Below are 20,909 nucleotides of genomic sequence, written 5' to 3'. Positions count from 1 at the left end.
TGACTAACGGTTTTGTGGGCTTCCTTCTTAATTCTGCGAAGGTAGGAGAAACAAAGAGGCAAGGCTGATTGAAACAACATCTACATATATCAAAATATAACTCAGGGGCAAAGGTGGTACACCATGTAAAAGATATACGCTGTAAACTACACTTCAGAAGAAGAAGGCATGAGAAAAAAAAAAGGCAGAGAAAATCAACAGCGGGATTCTCCTCTTGGATAACACATTCTCAGAATTGGAATTTGGCATTCATCTCGAGTCTACAGCAACACTTCTCAGTTTTCAAACACAAACATTCGTTGAGACAAACCGAGAGGTATTGGAAACGAAATTGAACAGGTCACCTTGCAGACAGTATGGATGGCTTCGAAACAAAAAACGCTCTCAGCTTTCATTCTTTCAATTATCACCCATCCGTATGATTCCCGTGGCTTCTTTTCTGCAACATATAACGCTGACAACCTGGGAAGAAAGGACGCTGCTGGTGAATTTCTTGGAAAAACATCTGGGGACATGCTTCGGATGCATCCCACAGGGCCACAGAATATGTGCAGAACAATAGTTCACACTCATAACAAGCACCGCATTTTCGGCATTCGCAAAGCATCATGGGAAATCACAACAATGCTTGGCTCAGTCGCTTCAGTTTGGTTGAATACTATAAATAAAATAAAACACAATAGGAAAAAAATTTGCAACATGAAAATGCACATACAGCTTTGCTTAAAAAAGACTTGAAGAACTGAAATGATCAATGTCTGAATATGATTTTTCAGAAACCTCATGTGGATAAACTACTATATGATAAAACTCTATAAGTAAGAGAATCATAAGTTAGAAAAATAGTTCCTTAGGTACAGTATATTGTAGTTCTCAGCCATCTGGGATTCCTATATGTACAGTTTCTAAAGTAGTGTTATAACAACCCAGCTTTTTTTAAGTGTAGTAGAATATTGTCTTACAAAATAATCAAGGCACTTCAACAAGAACCAGTTGTTTTTATGGAAAACGATGATCAAAATTAGAACAGTCAAGGATGAAGAAAAATTGCAACTTAAATTATTGAAAAGTACAACAGTCAAAAATGAGTAGAAAGTGTACTTTAACTTGCTTTAACTTTGAATTACTTCAGCACATCTGCAACAAAAGACATCACTCATCTCTCATTGTACATCACTTGATTCTCACAGTGCAAAATCTCTCACAACAGAGATTATCCAGATCTTTTCAATCAGGTTTATATCAGGGCTCTGGTCGGGTAATTTAATTTTCCACACAATTTCTGTTTTTGTGTTTAAGGAATTGGTTTACCCAGTTTGCTGTGTGACAGTAGGGGTGTATATTGCAAAGGAGATTAGGGAATTTTCATTGACTAAAGTAATCCGGACCACTACTCTATCAATACATGCTCCTCAGCAAATCTTAAGACTAGCATTTTGATTATTTCTGATGAAAATAGGTTTAGTCACTGAAGTCACTTCAGTACAAATTCTCCTACATATCAAGACACCGTTTACAGAGATACAGATCCTTATGCCTAGTTCATATTGTATGATTTTAGCCTTGATTTTGACTCGCCGACAGGTTTTGAAAAATTGTAGATAAATGCCTGAAATTACAAGCAAATTGGTGCTTGTTCACCTGAGTTACAATCACACAGTGTGAACTATCAAAGACGCAATCTGAGATAATCGCTGATGAGTCGCCAACACCCATGAGATATTTGGCATGGCAAGGCAAGGCAAATTTTTTTATAGAGCACAATTTAACACAACCGTAGTTGATCCAAAGTGCATTACAATAAAAAAATATATATATTAATAATAAAATAAAACAAAAATATAAGAAAAGGAAATATATATGTATACAAGTAATACTAAAATACAGATAAGAAATAACATGCATGTGTAACTCAAAGGCAAGAGAGTAAAAATAAGTCTTTAAATTAGATTCCGAAGCATCAAATGAAGAAAAAATCCTGATGTTCAGAAGGAGATTGTTTCAGAACCTTGAAGCCACAACACAGAAAGCTCGATCACCTTTTGATTTGCACCGAGACTGAGGGACAGACAAAAGAAACTGGTCATGGGATCTTAAGGGTCTACAAGCTGTATATGGCCTAATAAGCTCATTGACATAGGCTGGGGCAGAATTGTGCAATGCTTTATATGTGAAAAGAAGGATTTTAAAATCAACAAATTTTATAGGAAGCCAGAGCAAAGAAGCAAGGAGCGGGGAGATTAGATCTCTTTTCTTGCATGGTAAATATCTAGAGCTGTCGGCGATTTAAAATAATGCCATGCAAAATGTGTTCTGACTGAAAACAACATTGGCGATTACCTACAGCCAGTGAGAGAGCAGCAACCCCTAGAATGGGTATCTGCAGGCCAGTGGGAGTTTGGGGAAGAAGATAAAAGCGCTTATTTTTGTCTATTTGGAGCCAAAAAGTAAAGAAAAAAACAGGTGGAAATTTGACAAAAGCACTTGTGTGTGTTTTTTTTTTAATATTTCATTTGAACAATGCCTCAATTGGGTCAAAAAATGAAAAAAAAAAACTGTTACTCATAGAGTCAACAAAAGATATACTACGTGACCTTGCGTTGTTTCCATGTCACTTCACACATTTGTTTGGTTGTGAGACTTTGTTTGCGGACCGAGACAAAGTTGTCGCCGATTCTTCCTATAGTAAAGTCATACAGTCTGAAACCCCCCTGTCGCCGACCAATCTTGCAGTGTAAACACAGCACCAACAGAACGCACCCCAGATAGTCATGCAGTGTGAAAACATCTGTGATACAAATACTTTGAAAATCGTGCAGTCTGAACTCAGCATTACCCTGTTCAGTGACTAGAGAGCAATTACAGCAGATCAGATTGACCGGTGGCTCTCCACATTATTTTGTCCTCTTCTGTAATTGTCTTTTGTGGACAACCATCCATTTTGGGAGACCTGAATGAGTTTTGTGTCGTTGTACAGATTCGGTATCCTAGAAATCACAGCTTTGGATTAACCAGCTTGTCTTGCTATGGCTGAAAGGGTTTGTCCTTTGACCTTTATTTTGGCCTGTTGTCAGATGGCTTCAAAGTTCCATAGGTTGTCCCAGTCTGATAACAGATTAGTTCATCAATCTCCTGTCCTCATGTTTCCAGTTGTTATTTCGGCAAGTGATAACAACATTGATGTTGAGGCTGTCTACTCAAGCGTATCCATTTCATACAGATCTCTAGGTAAAGAAGAAACTGTAAATTGCCCAGCCTTTCTGGATACCTGCTTTCAGCGTTGAGAGTCCTATATGAGCACATTTTCTCCATTGTTTATGTTAATTGCTGCTGTTACTCTACTACACCTGGTTAGTCTAACTGTTTTGCTTGTCCTAAAAAATGGCGCACAGACATATTATCAGCATTCTGATTGGTCTGACTGCTTGTCAATTCACCTGTATGCAAAGGGCCGATTGTAGAGCATTTTGAGTGTTCTTCAACATTGATCAGTGTCCTTTTTCAAATATCTCATTTCTGCTTTTTATACTGTTCTTCAGAATATGCCTAACTTATAAAATATGTTTGAGATAATAATAAATGGGACTAAACAATGACCTTCAAACATAGAAAAAAATTGGTCTAATTTTGATCTCAAATGCATACAAGTTTGAATTTGAAACGAGTAAAAATAGATAATTATGTATACTGTAGTTCTCGACCCTCAGGGATCACCAAATGTAATGTAAGGGAGGACAGAGATAGGGCACATTGTTCATTCACTTCATGTAGGTAAAATGTAGGTCACTCTCTCATTCGCACACATCATAACAAAACTCACTCGCTCAGACACACTTCTAAATAATTCTTACACTTTCATCCACAGCTGACCCTGGAGTGAACAGGGCTGAAATTAACCATTTCACAGTCCAAGATTAAGCTGGTCGAGCTACTAGGTTCAATTCTACAGGGCATGTTTTATATAAAATAATAATAATAATAATAAAGGTAACCAAACACTTTCAAATGAGAATCAAAGCAAATTAGATCTACAAAACATCATATGAATTACTATTACTGAAAGTCTGAGGATGTTTATATGATCGCCTGACAAGGTTGTTTATATGAAACACATTTGGCTAAATGTTCTGCTGCTCGCTTTTCTATTTTTTCTCATCCTGCCTGTTTAAACCGCCCCCTAATCGGCTTTATAAAGCGTTCTCTAAGCATCTATATCTCAGATTAATTAACACGAAGCATAGAAACTAATTGCTTTTATCATTTATAAAAGCATACATAAAAGAATTACCTTTCATTGTATTTATTTACTGATGAATTGTCCTCTAAGGTTAGAATCAAGTCGATTTGCACAGTTTTGTTGGTAATTTATTTCTTTGAGGCATTTGATGTATTGTTTATAATATCCTACCACGCTAGTCGTGTCACAGAATGTGATATACATGACACTGCAATCAGCTCGTATTCATAACAAGCAAGTGACCTTGTGGGAAGCGGGTTGAGTTGAAAATACATGTGTGATTTTCTGCATCATGTACAACACCCTTAATTTTAAATGACATCCAGTCACACCTTTGAGACGATTGTGACCAGCACTTAATCAACACTCTCTTCATCCACTAACAAGATCCAAATACTGACAAATTTCTTTCAGTTTCAAAGACAGATCAGAGGTATGTTTATTGTTATTTAATACTGGCACATAAAATGTCAACTGTTCATTTATTTTTAGCATTTCTTTAAAGTCTCCACTTTCCTTGCTAATCTGCAATTGCCTGTTTGGCTATACCACTAACTGTACTAAAAAAAAAAAAAAAAAAAAAAAAWTATATATATATATATATATATATATATATATATATATATATATATATATATATATATATATATATATAAAAATCTTACATTACTACTGCTTTCCTTCTTAGACTTTAAACACCTGAAACTTGCCTGCAGCACTTATTCATTGTTGCTCTTATAGTTGTGTAAATTGCTTCCTTGTCCTCATTTGTAAGTCGCTTTGGATAAAATCATCTGGTAATTGACCAAATATAAATGTAAATGTATTTTATTTGTATCTACACAGAACATAGCTCTCTTATTTTCCTAAATTTTTTTTCGCATTTGTTTCTTGCGATTTAAAGAGTTCATCCAAAAATAATAACATAGATATTTTTTTTTTCTGTTGAACACAAAGAAAGATATTTCGAAGAATGATGTTAACTAGTATCAGAAACAACTGAGATTCATAGTAAAATAGGACTAAATAAAATAATAACATAAATAAATAAATATTACTATGGAAGACAATGGCTACCAGAACAGAATCAGAATCAAAATTCTTCAAATTAAATAATTTAGTATTTTTGTATTTTATTTTATTTTATTTCATTTTACTTTGTTTTTAATTGAATTTAATTGAACTTATTTTTATTTCGTTTTATTATTTTTTATTCATTTATTTAATTACATTTGTGGTACTCATTTTAGATGAACCATTGCTTTAATCACTCTGGGTTCCATCGGTTTAATTTAATTTTTTTTATTTATTCATTTTTAATTTAAACTTTATTGTACTGCTTAGCACAGAAAGGAAACTTGATACATTAAAACCTGTATCCTGATGGTAACAATCCAAACGCTGAGTGAAGGGAATGTGTATTTTCACTAAAAATCGCAACTGCTGTTTTTTCTATAAAGGAGTCAAATAGAATCTGCTGTTAAATTAAAAATTTTAATTGTCACACTGAACTTTAACAATTAATATTTACATTCATTAACTTTTGCTGCAACTGCAAAAACAACAGCAGCAACAACAACTACTACAATGAAAACAGAAGAACAAGTGTTACTCCATCAAATACTAAATTAATTAAATTAATATTAGTAATAATAATTTGTACTGGTACTATGAGAAATATATTCTGCACATTAGTAACATGCAAACATATTTTCAGACTGCGTATACATATGCATTAATGTCAACATAAAAAAGTGTGATGATTTTGACTTGTTTTCCATTAAAGTGAGATAAAATTCTTTATTTTAACATACATTCCCAAAGACGTGCAGAATATGCAGACTTTTCATTTAAACGTTCCTTTTATGGTTTAATATACACAAATAGTATATCACAATTTTAGAGTTTAGGTCTATCAGCTGAAATTGCAATTATATTCTGCTTCACACAATGAATTTCATTTTTATTACTGGATTCCAGAATTCTGTCCTATTCAAGGAAATCACAGGGCCCTACGAATCATTCAAACACAATGACACATTATGCAAAGCGATCTACCAAAGAGCATCTATTTTCATTGTTCAGTTCACAGCAGGTTTAGCATCTATATATGGCACAAAACACCACTGCAGAGTGTCTGAATTGCAAGCGCTGTGATTCTCTTTCATCATATCCTTCTATTCTTACTGTCGTGTGTGGTTTCTGCTGTCATTCCGTACAGTAGTTTCTATAGACTGCTTCCTAGCTTAGATTTTGTTAGGAATCATTTAACAAAAATAGTTACAATTAAGTTACTAAATATTTAATAGTAAACATTAAGTACCTAAAAAAATAAATAAATAAATAAAATAAATAAATAAAAATATAAATAATATTTTAAAAATTTAAAATAATAATTTAATTTAATTTAATTTAATTTAATTTAATTTAATTTAATTTAATTTAACTTCTGCAAACACCACCCAAGAAATTCAAATGTGCTACTTTTACAGACTTTGGTAATGAGATAACATATCAACATGAACAGTGTGTGAAGTGCTTAAACTGTTATATACTGTATAATGAGACAGAGAGACTGGATTTGTCAATTCTCTCCTATTCAAGGAAATCCCAGTTCTATTGTATTCATCTACCCCTACACTTAGGGTGATAGGTGGAATTTGGCACTTGACACAGAGTGTGAAAGCATACTTGTACTCGAAAATATTACCCTAACACGTCATCATATGTGGTAACTACAGCATATAGGTCGTATGAGTTGTCATCTGTGGAAGTTAATCCAGAAGGCTCAAGCAGTAGTGTTTAATATACAGTATTACTCACTTGCAAAGTAGTTTTGTCCTATATTTGCACTTCATAAAACTTTGTACATTTTCAGCTTAAAAAAGTTATGAACCTCCAGGTCTCCTCAGGCGTTATTGTGACTGGTGGTGGATCATGTTGCATAAAACTGTTCTGTATATTTAATCATTTTCATGAATGTAACAACAAGAAAAGAACATTATAGTTATACCAGACTTGTTTCAGATGTTTCCCCATTCAAACAGAATACCTGGGCATACTGCCCAAGAGGCGTTTCAAAGATGGCCACCAAGTGAAATGATTTGTCTTAAAGAGACTTTGCTTGTGTCGCTTGATGATTAAACAAGTTTCTTATGAACACCCCATTCTAAGTAAAGTGTCACCCCATTTGTTTTATAAATTATTATTAATGCCATTTTTTTTTAATTTTACCGATCCCCCTCCTCACATGCACACCTCCCTCCCCGCTCTTCACTTTCTTCCGTTACTCCTCAACTCTCTTCACCTTCGTCCGCAATACCTCCCCCCCCAGCTCTTTTACTTTTGTCCCCAATATCAACACCCCCACCCAATCCTGCTCTTCACTTTCGTCCACAAACACCATCACCACCCCCCTCATATTTATCTGCGACTTTATTTTCCATCTCCACCGCTCTTCACTTTCCTCTACGACACCTCTCCCTCCTCTGGGGTTACCAAATCTGTTATCCCGATCTTTTCCGGGACCTCGCAATTAACAAATTAAGCACTGGGTACAATGGCTTTTCTCTTCTAGTTTGCTTTTAAAAACACTATCGGTTGGGTTTAGGGAAGAGGGGTGTGTGGGTCAGTCGATATTAAGCTGATATATTACGCACAAGCCGACCGGCTACTCTCATAGACGCGGTTGAGAAAGACGTTAATATTTGCAGTAATGTCCACACGGCCTCTAATGGATTTAAGGGAAATGTGCCACAGTAACATATCTGAGATTGTCAAAAATGCACATAGCGCCCTGGATTTATGAAAACAGAGTCCGGGTACATATTTGTCAGTTCTCAAAGATGCAGTTATGGGCATGTATTTCCAATGACCTGGGTTGGATTAATCAGGGGTCGCCACAGCAGAATGAACCACCAATTACTTTGACGTGTTTCTATGCGGCAGATGCCATTCCAGCAACAACCCAGCACTGAAAGCCCCAAGGCTGAAACATTCACCTACACCACTAAACAAAAGAGAATTTAGAAACTCCTACCAAACCACATGAACGCCCAAAACTGAGGAGTAGAGAGACGTGGAAGGGCTAAGGATGGAAATTCGATTGAATCTTAGAATCATCCAAACACAATGGCAAAACATGCAAAGCGATCCGCTAACAAAAACATCTATTTTCATTGCTCAATTCACACCAGGTTTCTCTCCTATAAATGGCACACAAAACAATTGTGAAGTGTCTGAACTGCAGCCGCTGCGATTCCCTTTCACTACATCCTTCTATTCTCACTCTCATGTGTGGTTTCTGCAATCCATCCATAGTTTCCCTGGACCGCTTCCTAGGTTGGGTTTTGTTAGCTAATCTGGTGCGAGGAAGGCAAAGTTTAGCGGAACAATACACATTGTACATCATCTGAGAGAAGAGATTAATGGGAAAGAGGCTGGTGAAGCCGCAACCGAGATAAAGAATTAGCAAATGAAGGCGCCGTTTCTTTCTTCCTTTTTTTTGCCTTCCTCTACTGACTCCAGCTCATCCTTCACGCTAATTTGATTGAGAATGCTCCATGCATACTACAAGACCTACGCTATCTGCTCTACAGGGAAAAGTCTTGTTCCCAGAAATAACAATTCATCTTCGGGATCCCTGCCTCAGCATATATCATCGACTTGAGGCTCATCATCGTTATTTTACATCAAAGCAAGCTGATACACGGCAGACAGAGTGAGAATGGTGGAGAAAAAAAAGACGAAAGAGGACAAGGCGAAACACTTAACAATCCTGGGTCGTGTTCCCACACCCCAATTAATGCAGTGCCAGAAGGACGCCCGCATTCCTTTCTCTAAACAGACGAAAACAGGATTGATGACAAAGGCTCATGCGCATAACTCACGGCCTGACGTGGCAGAGGAGAGCAGGACGGAGAAAGAAAGAAATAAAGAAAGACGAAGAGAATGGGAGTGAGGAGAATTACGGTGAGTGACGGATTGAGACCGAGGGCCTGTTTTTCCTCTGAGTCTCCCTGGCAGCAATGGTACGTGTGTATTCATTGGCTTCCCGGTGAAAAGGCAGTGAAATATCACCTGTCACCCAATCAGAGCGCAACACTCGTTTCCTGGTGACGCTTTAACAACAGCTGCCATCCGCCATTAATATGTCATTGATAAATCAAAGTAACAAGTACACAAGACTTTCTCTCCCAAAAAATGTGGCAAAATAGCTGTTCTAGTTCTATGGGAAGGTTTTTGTATATGGATGTTATTTAAACAATAATAATACTATATTATTATATGCAGTTAAAGTCAGAATTATTAGCCCCCTTGTAAACATGTTTAACAGAGAAAATTTTTTAACCACAATTCTAAACAATAATAGTTTTTATAACTAAAACTATTTCTAATAACTGATTTTTTTTTTAATCTGCCATGATGACAGTACATGATATTTTACAAGATATTTTTCAAGAAACTAGTATTCAGCATAAAGTGCAATATAAAGGCTTAACTAGGTTAATTGGGTTAATTAGGCAAGTTAGAGTAATTAGGCAAATCACTGTATAAAAATAGTTTGTTCTCTAGACAATACAAAAAACATGTAGCTTAAAGGTGCAGTATGTAAGTTTGACACCCATTGGTTGAAGTAGGTATTGCACTCAGGTTAAGAGCACATCCAAGAGCAGGTTGCCAGATTGACAAAATCAACAGGACTGTGCCTAACTAAAGAGCCCAAAGGCTGATTTAAACCGTGTTTGAACTTAAAGCAAACACATGCGATAGAAATATTTTTCGTATTAGAGTTTTTGTTCTATCCAACACTTGAAATTAATATTTTCAGAAACGACTTCTATTTCTTACAGCTGAACAACAGTATAAACTAACAATGATCCCCTCAGGTACACCTTGTGCACTTTATTTAGTGTTAAATGCTAACAATGTGAGTTTGAATGCCATTTTACATGATATTACAAGTTTTTGCCATACTACTGAATGCAGCAGCAGATCTTGAAAATAAACTATTTGAAATTGAACTTTAGAACTGTGATTTGGTGTATACTGAATTCAACATGTACATTTAATAATGTTAAAGAGGTTTAATAAGCATTAATTACATTATAAACCTTACAATTTTGTTCAGTGAGTGAACTATTCTGTACTTCTGAATGGCTGTATTTACATTTTTGTAGATTTTCGACTTGTGTTAACAGCCAAATTGCTTATCTCTGCAAATCTCGTCATGTAGCTTGTTGTTAGTACACTGTGTTATAATGTAACCTGCTCACCTAATGTTTACATTTGTAATATTCATATTATTTGCTAATTAATAACCACCTCATGAGGAACTCCAATCTGCGTCTCATTTCGCAGTCTGCTACCGTCCAACGAAGATCCCATTTCAGTCACGAATGCATACATTTAGAGCCTTCTTGACAGACTGAATGAATGAAATACGTGGTTTTCCACTAAGGCAACCCGGGGTGCTGAAATATAATATAATTAGCTAAAAAAAAAAAGACATTTTCACATTTTCAAAGCAAACATTATCACGGCACATTTTCAAAGCAAAATAATAGCTTAAACATTGTTTTACAAATAGACAAGAATTTTAACTTAGCATTTCTTAAATATCTGCAAACATATTATGATATTTTTATGCTTTAGAAGAGTCAAAAACATACATTCAGCACCTTTAAAGAGGCTAATATTATTTCTTAAATGCTAAAATATTTAAACTGCTCAGGACTTTCTTCAGTAGAAGAGTAGAAGAACAATATTATGGAAATACTGTGAACAATTCCTTGCACTGTTAAACATAATTTGGAAAATATTTACAGGAGGGCTAATCACTGAGATCTGACTACTCAAGAAGAATGAAAGAAAGAAAGAAAGAAAGAAAGAAAGAAAGAAAGAAAGAAAGAAAGAAAGAAAGAAAGAAAGAAAGAAAGAAAGAAAGGATTGCCATACCCTTCTTTAGATTGAAAATAAACTGCAAGAGGGGTATGCCGGATCCATTTCCTCCATATGTTGTGGAACAAATATCCTGATCTTTTCGGTTTTATGTCAGAATCATATTATCATATATGATGCTTTCACAGACACAATCTGTGGTGTGTAAGAAATATGAGAGGCAAAAAAGCTAAGAAATCTAATAATCATACTGCCAAACTGCTAACAGATTTTTAGTTTCTGCAATAATTATACAACATACTATGTTATCTACCTATTAGGTTTGTCAAGATACCATTAATTCATCTTACAATACTATACCAGCTGAAGTATCATACCAAGCAGTATTGTGATACTGTAATTCATAACTCAAATTATACAGAAAATTGTCAGAAATACTATATTTGACATGTTATAACAGGTCTGCTTGAATTTAATTCATAATTCCCTTATTATTAAAAATAGTATTCTTTGCACGTCACTTTACCTAAAATGTATTTGTTCTTTTTGTTTATTTTTGTAGATAACTGACCAGCAAAATATACATAAAAAATAAAGAAACAAATTATACTGAATGAAATTTGTTACAATAGAGCATTTTTCCAACAAAATTAGGCTATATGAAGAGGTCTAAATTTGTTTTCTGTTGCTAATCTGGGTTTTTCATCTATAGTCTTATCAGGAAAGAGTCCATAGTATTTCAAACTTTCTTTTTGTGAATCAGACTTTTTAAGAAATTGCAATGGTTGTTGTAGCTACCAAATTATATTGACAGTAACACGAATGAACTGATTCAGAAGTACGTTTGAAACGTCAGAAAACATCAGAAAAAAATGCAACCTTAAAGGGCTCAACAGACGATTAAAATAAAATGGTCTATTGTTGCACAAATGTGTGAGTATTTTAGTGACTTTTTCAGATGCAGATCGACCGTTAATGATCACACTACCGTTTACAAACTACAGTGGCACCATCAGTATTTTAGAGCCGTAGTATTAGGATACTACCATACATTAGTAAACCACGCAATCCTACTATCTATGGAATCCATTTAGCCGGAGTAACAGATGTAGTAAGATATATGCATCGTTTTATTACACAAGAATTGCCTTTCTAGCATTAATGTGTAATACCACAGGAATAAACCCTCCGAAGTACTACTCTGAACCTGCAAAGATAATCAGTCATCACCGGTACTCAATGGTAATGCAGTAAAGAAAGAGGCACATTGTCAGCTAAATAAATTCCCAAGGTATGAACAACAAATCTGTATCAGCTGCGCCACACACAGTACAAGCTGCAAAAAATAAATAATAAAACTTTTTTTTCCAAGGCTGTCAGAAAGGAGATTAATTCCAGCCATTGTCATTTAATGAGCTGTAGAGAGTTACCTGTCACAATGCTTCCACACATTCCTCTTTGTGGAAAAAAAAATCACTTTATTTAATTACTTTGCATCTGTCAGCCACCCCGTCTCAACAAGCTGCACTTGAAAACCAGCAAGTCGAATTCTGTCTTACACAAAACAACATGCAAGTCATAAAGCGGAGCTGCCGTTCATCGCTCACAGAGAAGTGATTGACGCTTTAAGTGTTGACTCCTTCTGCTGAAAAAAGCCAAAACGCACGTTGTACGAGTCGTTTTTTTTCAAGGCCGGCTGGTTTATTGAACACTCGGCCATGGAAAGGGCGACAAGATCCACTTATACAAGGGTTGCGTGTCACCACAACAATGGAGATGGAAGCAGGAAGCTCTTTCGAAATAACGGGAAGGTCAGGTGGATCTGTCTCCATAACGCTGAGGAAAGCATTGACTAAATCTCTTTTATATGAGCACTATGCTGCAATACACATAAAACCTCACACTCAAGCGCCCTCGCTTACACACAGAGGAATAGAAGAACACCATACTGAAGGACTGAGCCATTGTTATCATCCAGTACTATAAATTTTGGCATAATCCTTGATGTTCTGCGGTGTTTCATTAGGGTAGAAGAGATATGGAGAAAAAACAGATCGCAATTGCGATTAAATGGCTGCAATTAAATTAGCAAGATATATTCTGCATGTGTTGCGCATTTCAAAGTGAATCATTGCTGGTGTTCTGATAGAACATTTTAAGGGCACTGTGATGAAAGAGTCTGTTTTAAAAATAGCTATTTAAAAAAATGCATACACTATAAAATATTATAAGGGGGTTTCAGCATCCCGTAAGCACTAAGGGATTTTCATTTTTAATATGTAAAATGCTCAACATAAATGCGTACACCCCATTTTGAAAATGAATATTTTTATCCACTTCTTATCCACTTCTTGTCATATATTTTTCATATTTTAGTTATATTTATCTTTAGAAAGAGAAACGTAATACATTTAAATTCATGCAAAATATTGGGAAAAGATTAAAATCTTTTATATAACATTTTAAAATGTTTCTCTTTTATTTTTTTTATTTAAATATTGTCCCTAATAAAAACATTTGGGTGTCCTAATTTTTGACTCTTATCATAAGTTATTTTGTGAGATTAGCTTCAGATACGACTTCATTACTCACTAATCTAACACAGTATACAGTATGCACCAATATAATACGGTAATGCTTCCTAGAGAAATTATTAATTTAAATGAGAGATTTGTGAGGGGTGTACGTTTATATGTTGAGCACTGTCTATTTTATCAATGTCATTTAAACCAGTGGTCGTTAACCACCGGGCCGCGAAGCAGTACTGGTCCGTGGATCAATTGGTACATTAATTATTTCCATTTTATTTATTTGAGTCTGATCGATCTTTTATTTAGAAAAATTTACTGTATTCTCTAACTTACTTCTCGGCCACTTGAACACCCAAATTTAATCAACAAGCAGCAAAATGAGTAAGAAACAGATGCCTTTGGAAAGTTTATTCAGGGAAAAGGCCCAGTGAAAGACCCACAAACTGCCAAAGAATAGATCCGCAACCCATTTGTTAACAAATCAGGTGAATCCAGCATATCTGTGCAAGAATATCAAATGCTGGAGATTGCAAATAACGGCGGCCTATTTGGGTCTGTTTGCATATCGTGTCTTTTCTAGAGCTCACGCAGGTTCGTTATTTTCAATGGAGGTGTGCAGCCTGTGCATGCAAGTGCCTACGCTCGTATCTTCCAGACTAGTTGACCGGTCGGCCAAAGCGTTAAGGGGTCCGGGGTGATAAAAATGTTGAGGAACGCTGATTTAAACCACTAGGTTTAACCCATTTGTCAGTAATATGAATTTAATAATTTAAAATACAATAAAGTTTTGTACCATTAACTGTATATAATACAGTATATAATCAGTATTTTTGTTATATTTATAATTTTTACATTTAAACAAATCCAAAGAGCCATAAAGAGTATTCCCATTGAGTCATTATATACATTTATTAACATTTTATATTAAAGATGTCCAACTGAAACTACAAGAAATAGGATACAATTTGACATTACACCAGCACAAGCAAGAAACTGGCCACCAAGGACAATGGTTACATATTCCTGTACACCACAAAAGTCATGATTGAGCAGTTTTCCAGAGCGCTTTGTAAGATAGATAGATCCAATACCTGCATAAGGAACAGGAGCGTCTTTGTCCAGCGCCACAAGAGGAGGGTCCAGCATTACAGTGTCCATGTTCTCAGTAATGACTCCATGGTAGGATGTCTCAATCCATGGTTTGTGCTTATTCACTAAAATAGAGAGAAAGAAGAAAGAGAATTTTACTTCTGAATAAAGGATAGAAAAAGACTATTTGGGGCGAGAGGCTGCTTTTCCTGTCAAATGTAACGTTTTTTATTTTTATTTCTACTTCTAACATAAACGAGTTTAATATAAAGTTCTAATATAAAAAATTATCCAAAACACAGTTCTATGCATTTCTTTTTTCTGCTACAGTTTTTTATTTGTGTCTGTAAAGTCCAAATACAAATTTTCCTCCACTAATTTTTTACCAAACAGTTTATTTCATATCTGTATTCTTATGGTTCTTACAAAAAAATACAACGGGAAAAAAGTATTGAACAAGTCAGGTTTTTATCCTGGGAATAATACTTCTAAAAGAGCTGTTAAAATAGAATTTAACCAGATTTTGGTAAAAACCCAAACAATACAATCATAAAAATAAAACTAAACAAACAAAAAAAAAAATCTGAAAACATAGTTGTAATAATGATACAACAATGAAATGACACAAGGAAAACATACTAAACTAAACAAACTAATACTAAACAACTGAAATGTATTTAATCCTTTATAGAGTTTATAAATCTTGATGGTTCTGTGGGTGTCATCTATCATATCTGATCTTTATTTTGTATTTTCTATTGGATTCGAGACAGGTGATTGGCTGGGTCATTCTACAGCTTGATTTTCTTTCTCTAAAAGCATTTCAGAGTTTCCTTGGCTGTGTTTTGGATCATTCTCTTGCTGAAATATCCAACCTTGCTTCATCTTAATCGTCCTGCTAATGTGAATGTTGAACTTAAGCAGCAAATATAAATTTACAATGACGAAGGGCTGAGGATTGCTGAATAACTTCTAAGAGATTAATCTAAGAGATTTCGGCTGCTGTCTGGGCTTACACTGCCTTCCTACAACTTCCTTTCTTCATGTGTTCAATTCTTTTTCGCTGTGTCATTTCATTTTATTACACATAACTTCATTTGTAAACTAATTAGATTTGTTTTCTTTGCATAAACTGATTTCTTGAGTTGTTACCAACATCTGGTAAAGAATTCAAGTCAACAGCACCCTTAGAAATATGCTTTCTGAGAAAAATGGTGGTGTGTTCAATATTTATTTTCCTCACTGTATGTTCATACATAATTACATATTTACTATTAATAACTATTTATTCCATAAAAGTTATCGTCTGACACATCAAAATACATTTAAACCAAAATTGTCTGCCTTCAAATGTTGAGATTTTCCTCCTAAGGAACACATTCAAATTAGTGCAAATTTAATGAAACCACGGCTCATTTGCATATGTAAGCATAACATTTTAGAAAACTCATAATAATAATAATAAAAATGTCCTGCAATTCTTAATGTAATCAGTCAAGTGGGGAAGTATTTTAATAATTGTAAGAACATGTTTAACCCTATTCACCTACAGCTCTTTGCCTTCCTAAATAAAAATAACAAGAAACTAGTGAAAATCTGGATTTTTTTTTCCATGTTCATGCAAAGAATGTCTAATAATGGCGATCGATACAAGTCCAATAAGCACAAACTGTCTGTCCAATTCCCCCAAATGGCCGCATCCCTGTCTCCTTCAACACGTATCCAGGGAAACACCCTCATTTATCTGGTCCTGCCGTGCTCTGTTGTTCCTGCATTTTTATTTCCACGGCTGCTGTATAACAAGAGATACCAAAACAAGATGCTAATCAATGGATGACACAAATGCAATCTTCTACCCAGTGAACGGAAAACAGCCCTGCAAGAGTCTTTATAGCCACTAAATATCTTGTACCCAAACAGTGTTTATAGAAAAATCCACATGTTGGCTCACAGAACTAGATGCTTGTTAAGTAATAGGTTGTTATAAGTCAGTATTTTAATAAAAAAAAAGAGCTATGCATTTCACTTACTTCAGGGCATAATGTTCCAGTTTGAGCATGAAAAAGATCTGCAGTTACAAAGCAAAGATCTGCAAAGACTACTCCAAAGGGAGATATTCTCTATAGTCTTTCCAAGGTTCTTTCCTGAAAGTACATTAAAGAAATAAAAATATTTATATAATAAGGGGTTCTCTGGATGTATCTTTGGAGTTTCAACTCAAATACCTCAAATCACTTGTTACATCATTATGTAAATGCCACCTAATTTATTTTAGAAAGAAAAAGGGCTGTATAACTTTCTCTGTTAATTATAAGCAATAGAATAAGATAATGCTGAATACACTGTAAAAGACAAAACTAAATATTCACAGCCTATAATGTTTGCTCACACTTTAAAGTACAATTCTTGCTATTAATAAACCACTAATGTAATGTAATGTGTATTTATATAGCGCATTTATTGTGTATGGCTATACACCCAAAATGCTTCACAATCATGAGAGGGGGGGGGGGTCTCTTCACACCACCACCAGTGTGCAACATCCACTTGGATGATGCGACGGCAGCCACAGGACAACGGCGCCAGTGTGCTCACCACACTAGCTATTGGTGGAGTGGAGAGACAGTGATAAAACCAATTCGTTGGAAAGGGATGATTAGGAGGCCATGATCGTATGGGCCGATAGAGGGACTTTGGCCAGGACACTGGGGTTACACCCCTGCTCTTTCACGAGAAGTGCCATGAGATTTTTAATGACCACAGAGAGTCAGGACCTCGGTTTAACGTCTCATCCGAAAGACGGCGCCCACTGACAGTGTAGTGTCCCCTTCACTTTTACTGGGGCATTAGGACTCACATAGACCACAGGTTGAGCGCCCCCTGCTGGCCTCACTAACACCACTTCCAACAGCAGCCTAGTGTTCCCTAGTGGTCTCCCATCCAGGTACTAACCAGGCTCAGCCCTGCTTGGCTTCAGTGAGTAACCGGTTTTGGGCTGCAGGGTGATATGGCTATGGCCATGACTTTTAGCTCAATAAACTGCCAAATTGTTGCTTATTAATTGATAATACTGTAGTAGTTGAGCTTAGGTATTGGGATTATGTATGTAGAAAAACATTATGCAGAATATGTTTATTTGAATAAGTTCAAATAAACAGCCAATATCTTAATAGGCAGGTAATAATCCACTAGTTATTAACGAGAACTGGTATGTAAACGAAAGTATTAAGATTTTATTTAGTTGAATCAACTGAACTTTTTTAATCATCGAAAAGCAAATGTGAATCATTATATTGGATCTGTGAATCACTACCTCTTGGACATAACAACGAACACACTATCAATACAACTGCAAGGCCTCAAACATTTAAATTTGTGATATTGTGTATATTCTTGGAAGAATTCAACCATATTGCTTAAACCATCAAGCTCTTTAACACATAAATTGGCCATTAAATGACCTGAACTCAGTTGAAGTCTTTGGGATGTACTGGCATAAATTTTACAGAGTGGTTATCTTCTCTTCTTTAAGATCACTAGTTTAGTGTTCATAAGTGGCATTCTTTTTGACCAGATCTTGTATTGACAAAAGAAGCATTTCAATTATATAACCCCAGGCATTCAGTGTCTGCTCCAGTACACAAGATTCTCTGTGAGGTTCAGGTCAACTGGTGGTCAATTCATGCATGAAAAATGAAGCCTTCTTTCACAATTTAAGTCTAACAAATATGTGAGTTGCCATCATCAAAAAGGACCATGGGAAATGGGGATTCCTGACAAATAAAGCTACACTGGATCAGGCTTAAAATGGTTATTGGCAGAAAAAAATAACAACTTATAAATCAATCTAATTCCATAATTTAAACCGTTTGGTTGCTTAAATTCCTAAAAGCATTTATTAAAAGGCAAACAAAATGTTTATTTTTTTTTTTTTTTTCACAATTTAATGACATAATTTCCCTAAAAAATATTATAAGGAATTGTCAGAAAAACAAACAAACAAAATAAATAAATAAATAAATGTGGGTGATGAAAAGCAATTTGTTAACAAACAAACTTTATTTGCCCCTCATGTAATCAGAAATCCTCCTCCGGCACAAGTTAATGGGGTTTTAGATTAGTACTGGCTATTCAGTAACCCCTCGTGTGGCTCAGTTCGAGATCCACCAAAGCAATTAACGAAAGAGTAAATTAAACCATTTCACACTTGTGGAGGACAGTCTGCGAAGCCAAGTCTCAGAGTCGTTCAGAAAAGCTCTGAGTGTCCTCATAACCCACAAGTAATCCCAGGCCAAGAACAACTCGGCCAATTCAGATGAGCAGACGATTAAACCAGCTGGCAATGTCACTTTCAAAGACTACAATCTAAATTTAACAAGTTTGTGCCATTTAACTTGCTTTTTTTAAAAATTCTTATTAATGTCAAACTCATGTTTTGGGCAAAAATTACATTGTTTTTGTTTGTTTGTTTATAATCAATAAAGAAATTGTAAATGAAAACGTAAATGAAAAAACTTATTTACTGACTGTCTTATTTTTATCATTTAAAAAAAAACAAAAAAAAAACTATGTTTAACTTTCTACATTTAGACAAAATCACTGCTTTTACTTATTTATTTGTTTGTTTGTTTGTTTGTTTTTCTTTAGTTTTAATTTCCAAAATCCTCATTGCACTTAACAAGTTTACAATGATAACAAACCTTGTTAACAAGTTTTCAATGATTTATGGAGAAATTAAAACGCTTAGTCTCATTTCTTTTCATCTACATTTACAAGTAACAGGGTATTTACAGCTACTGTATATTTCTGTTTGTTCGCATCCCACCACTTTGAGCCCCCTGACGCAGTGCCTAATTTGTAAATGAGTAATTCCTGAAACAAAACCAGGAAAAAAAAGTTACCATGACCAACATCCACCAAACAATTTCTTTTTTATCCAGAACATGATGTCAATAAACGTCATATTTTCTCACATTTCATCACATTTCTGAACGATCTTTTTGCCATATAATGTTATATATCAGTCATGGATAATAAAAACATGCAAGTTAGCTACAAACCTAAATGCTATAAACAATCACTATTCAGTTGACTTCACTATTATGTGCCATGTGAAAAACAAATAATGAAATGACTCACTTTGTCTAATCTTCAAGAAGAGCCCACAATTACCTCTTCTGTCATGTTCTGTGGCTGACTTGAGATCACTTTGCTTCTGTCTCCTGCTATCCTGATCCATTTGCACAGTTTCATCTTCTCTAGATCTTGTTTGATCAGACTCATTATTGGTGGTTTTAAAAAATGAAAATATGCTCGACTGCCTCTTTGCCATTTTGAAAATACTATGCCACTATTTATTTTCACTGCTCACTGCGCACAAAACAATCACTAACCAATGTAAGTGATTGTAAACATGAGTTGATTGGGTGAAAATATTGTTGAGGGCCAATAATTAAACATGACTTTTGCTTTAACTTGCGCATGCTAAATATAAGTTAATGCTGCATCCATTAAAATAAATACCAGAGTGCAAATCACGAATGTCTGACATTTTCCGGAACAGGATGCAACAAGATCCGCCTTAAATTAAGCATCGCCCTGGCGGCAAAGTCGCAAACTGATGTCACACCTAAAAACATTTTCTTAATCACATAGTCCCGGTAATGGTCATATTGAACTGTCACCCACTGTACTGTACAGTTATGGCAACTATCAAACATTTGGAATCGTTTTGCCTCAATTTAAAGTGCCTACAGTAGTCAACATTTGAAGTGGAGTGTCACCTTTCATCAAAGTTGACCTAAAACTACTGAACAACTACCAAGAGAACAAGTTTTAGGAGAAAAATGTATTCACTTCTAATGCTGTGTTCACACCAGACGCGGAACGTGGGGATAAATCGCGCTATTCACGCATAAATAGCCGCGTGAACATTTGAGTTTACTCGCTTCATACACGCGTCAAACCCCGCTTCATTCGCGTGTCAAATTCACATCAGAACAGACGCGGATTTGCGTGATGGACAGGGCTTCTGTCTGCCCGAAGACTCTAGCTTCATAGCTAAATGGCTAACATGGATTTTATGAATAAAATATCAGTGTTTATTTGCTTTATGAAGACACCGTCGATACGTTTAGGGTCGTGTCTGAGTC

At 35.2% G+C, this 20,909-nt stretch overlaps 2 protein-coding genes across 3 annotated transcripts in view; one reads left to right on the top strand and one right to left on the bottom strand.

The window, feature by feature from the left end:
* Positions 1–20,909, bottom strand: part of clstn2a (calsyntenin 2a) — a 445,439-nt gene that overhangs the window by 249,624 nt on the left and 174,906 nt on the right. For both annotated transcript variants that reach the window (XM_073910342.1, NM_001159839.1), the window contains exon 2: positions 14,760–14,882. In XM_073910342.1, the coding sequence (XP_073766443.1) occupies positions 14,760–14,882 (123 nt within the window). The remainder of the gene's footprint in view (positions 1–14,759; positions 14,883–20,909) is intronic.
* Positions 1–20,909, top strand: part of LOC141378646 (uncharacterized) — a 471,123-nt gene that overhangs the window by 423,388 nt on the left and 26,826 nt on the right. The window lies entirely within an intron of this gene.

The sequence above is a fragment of the Danio rerio genome, chromosome 2, assembly GCF_049306965.1.
Source record: "Danio rerio strain Tuebingen ecotype United States chromosome 2, GRCz12tu, whole genome shotgun sequence".
NCBI classification, from domain to species: domain Eukaryota; kingdom Metazoa; phylum Chordata; class Actinopteri; order Cypriniformes; family Danionidae; genus Danio; species Danio rerio.
This window is presented reverse-complemented; position numbering and strand designations above follow the sequence as displayed.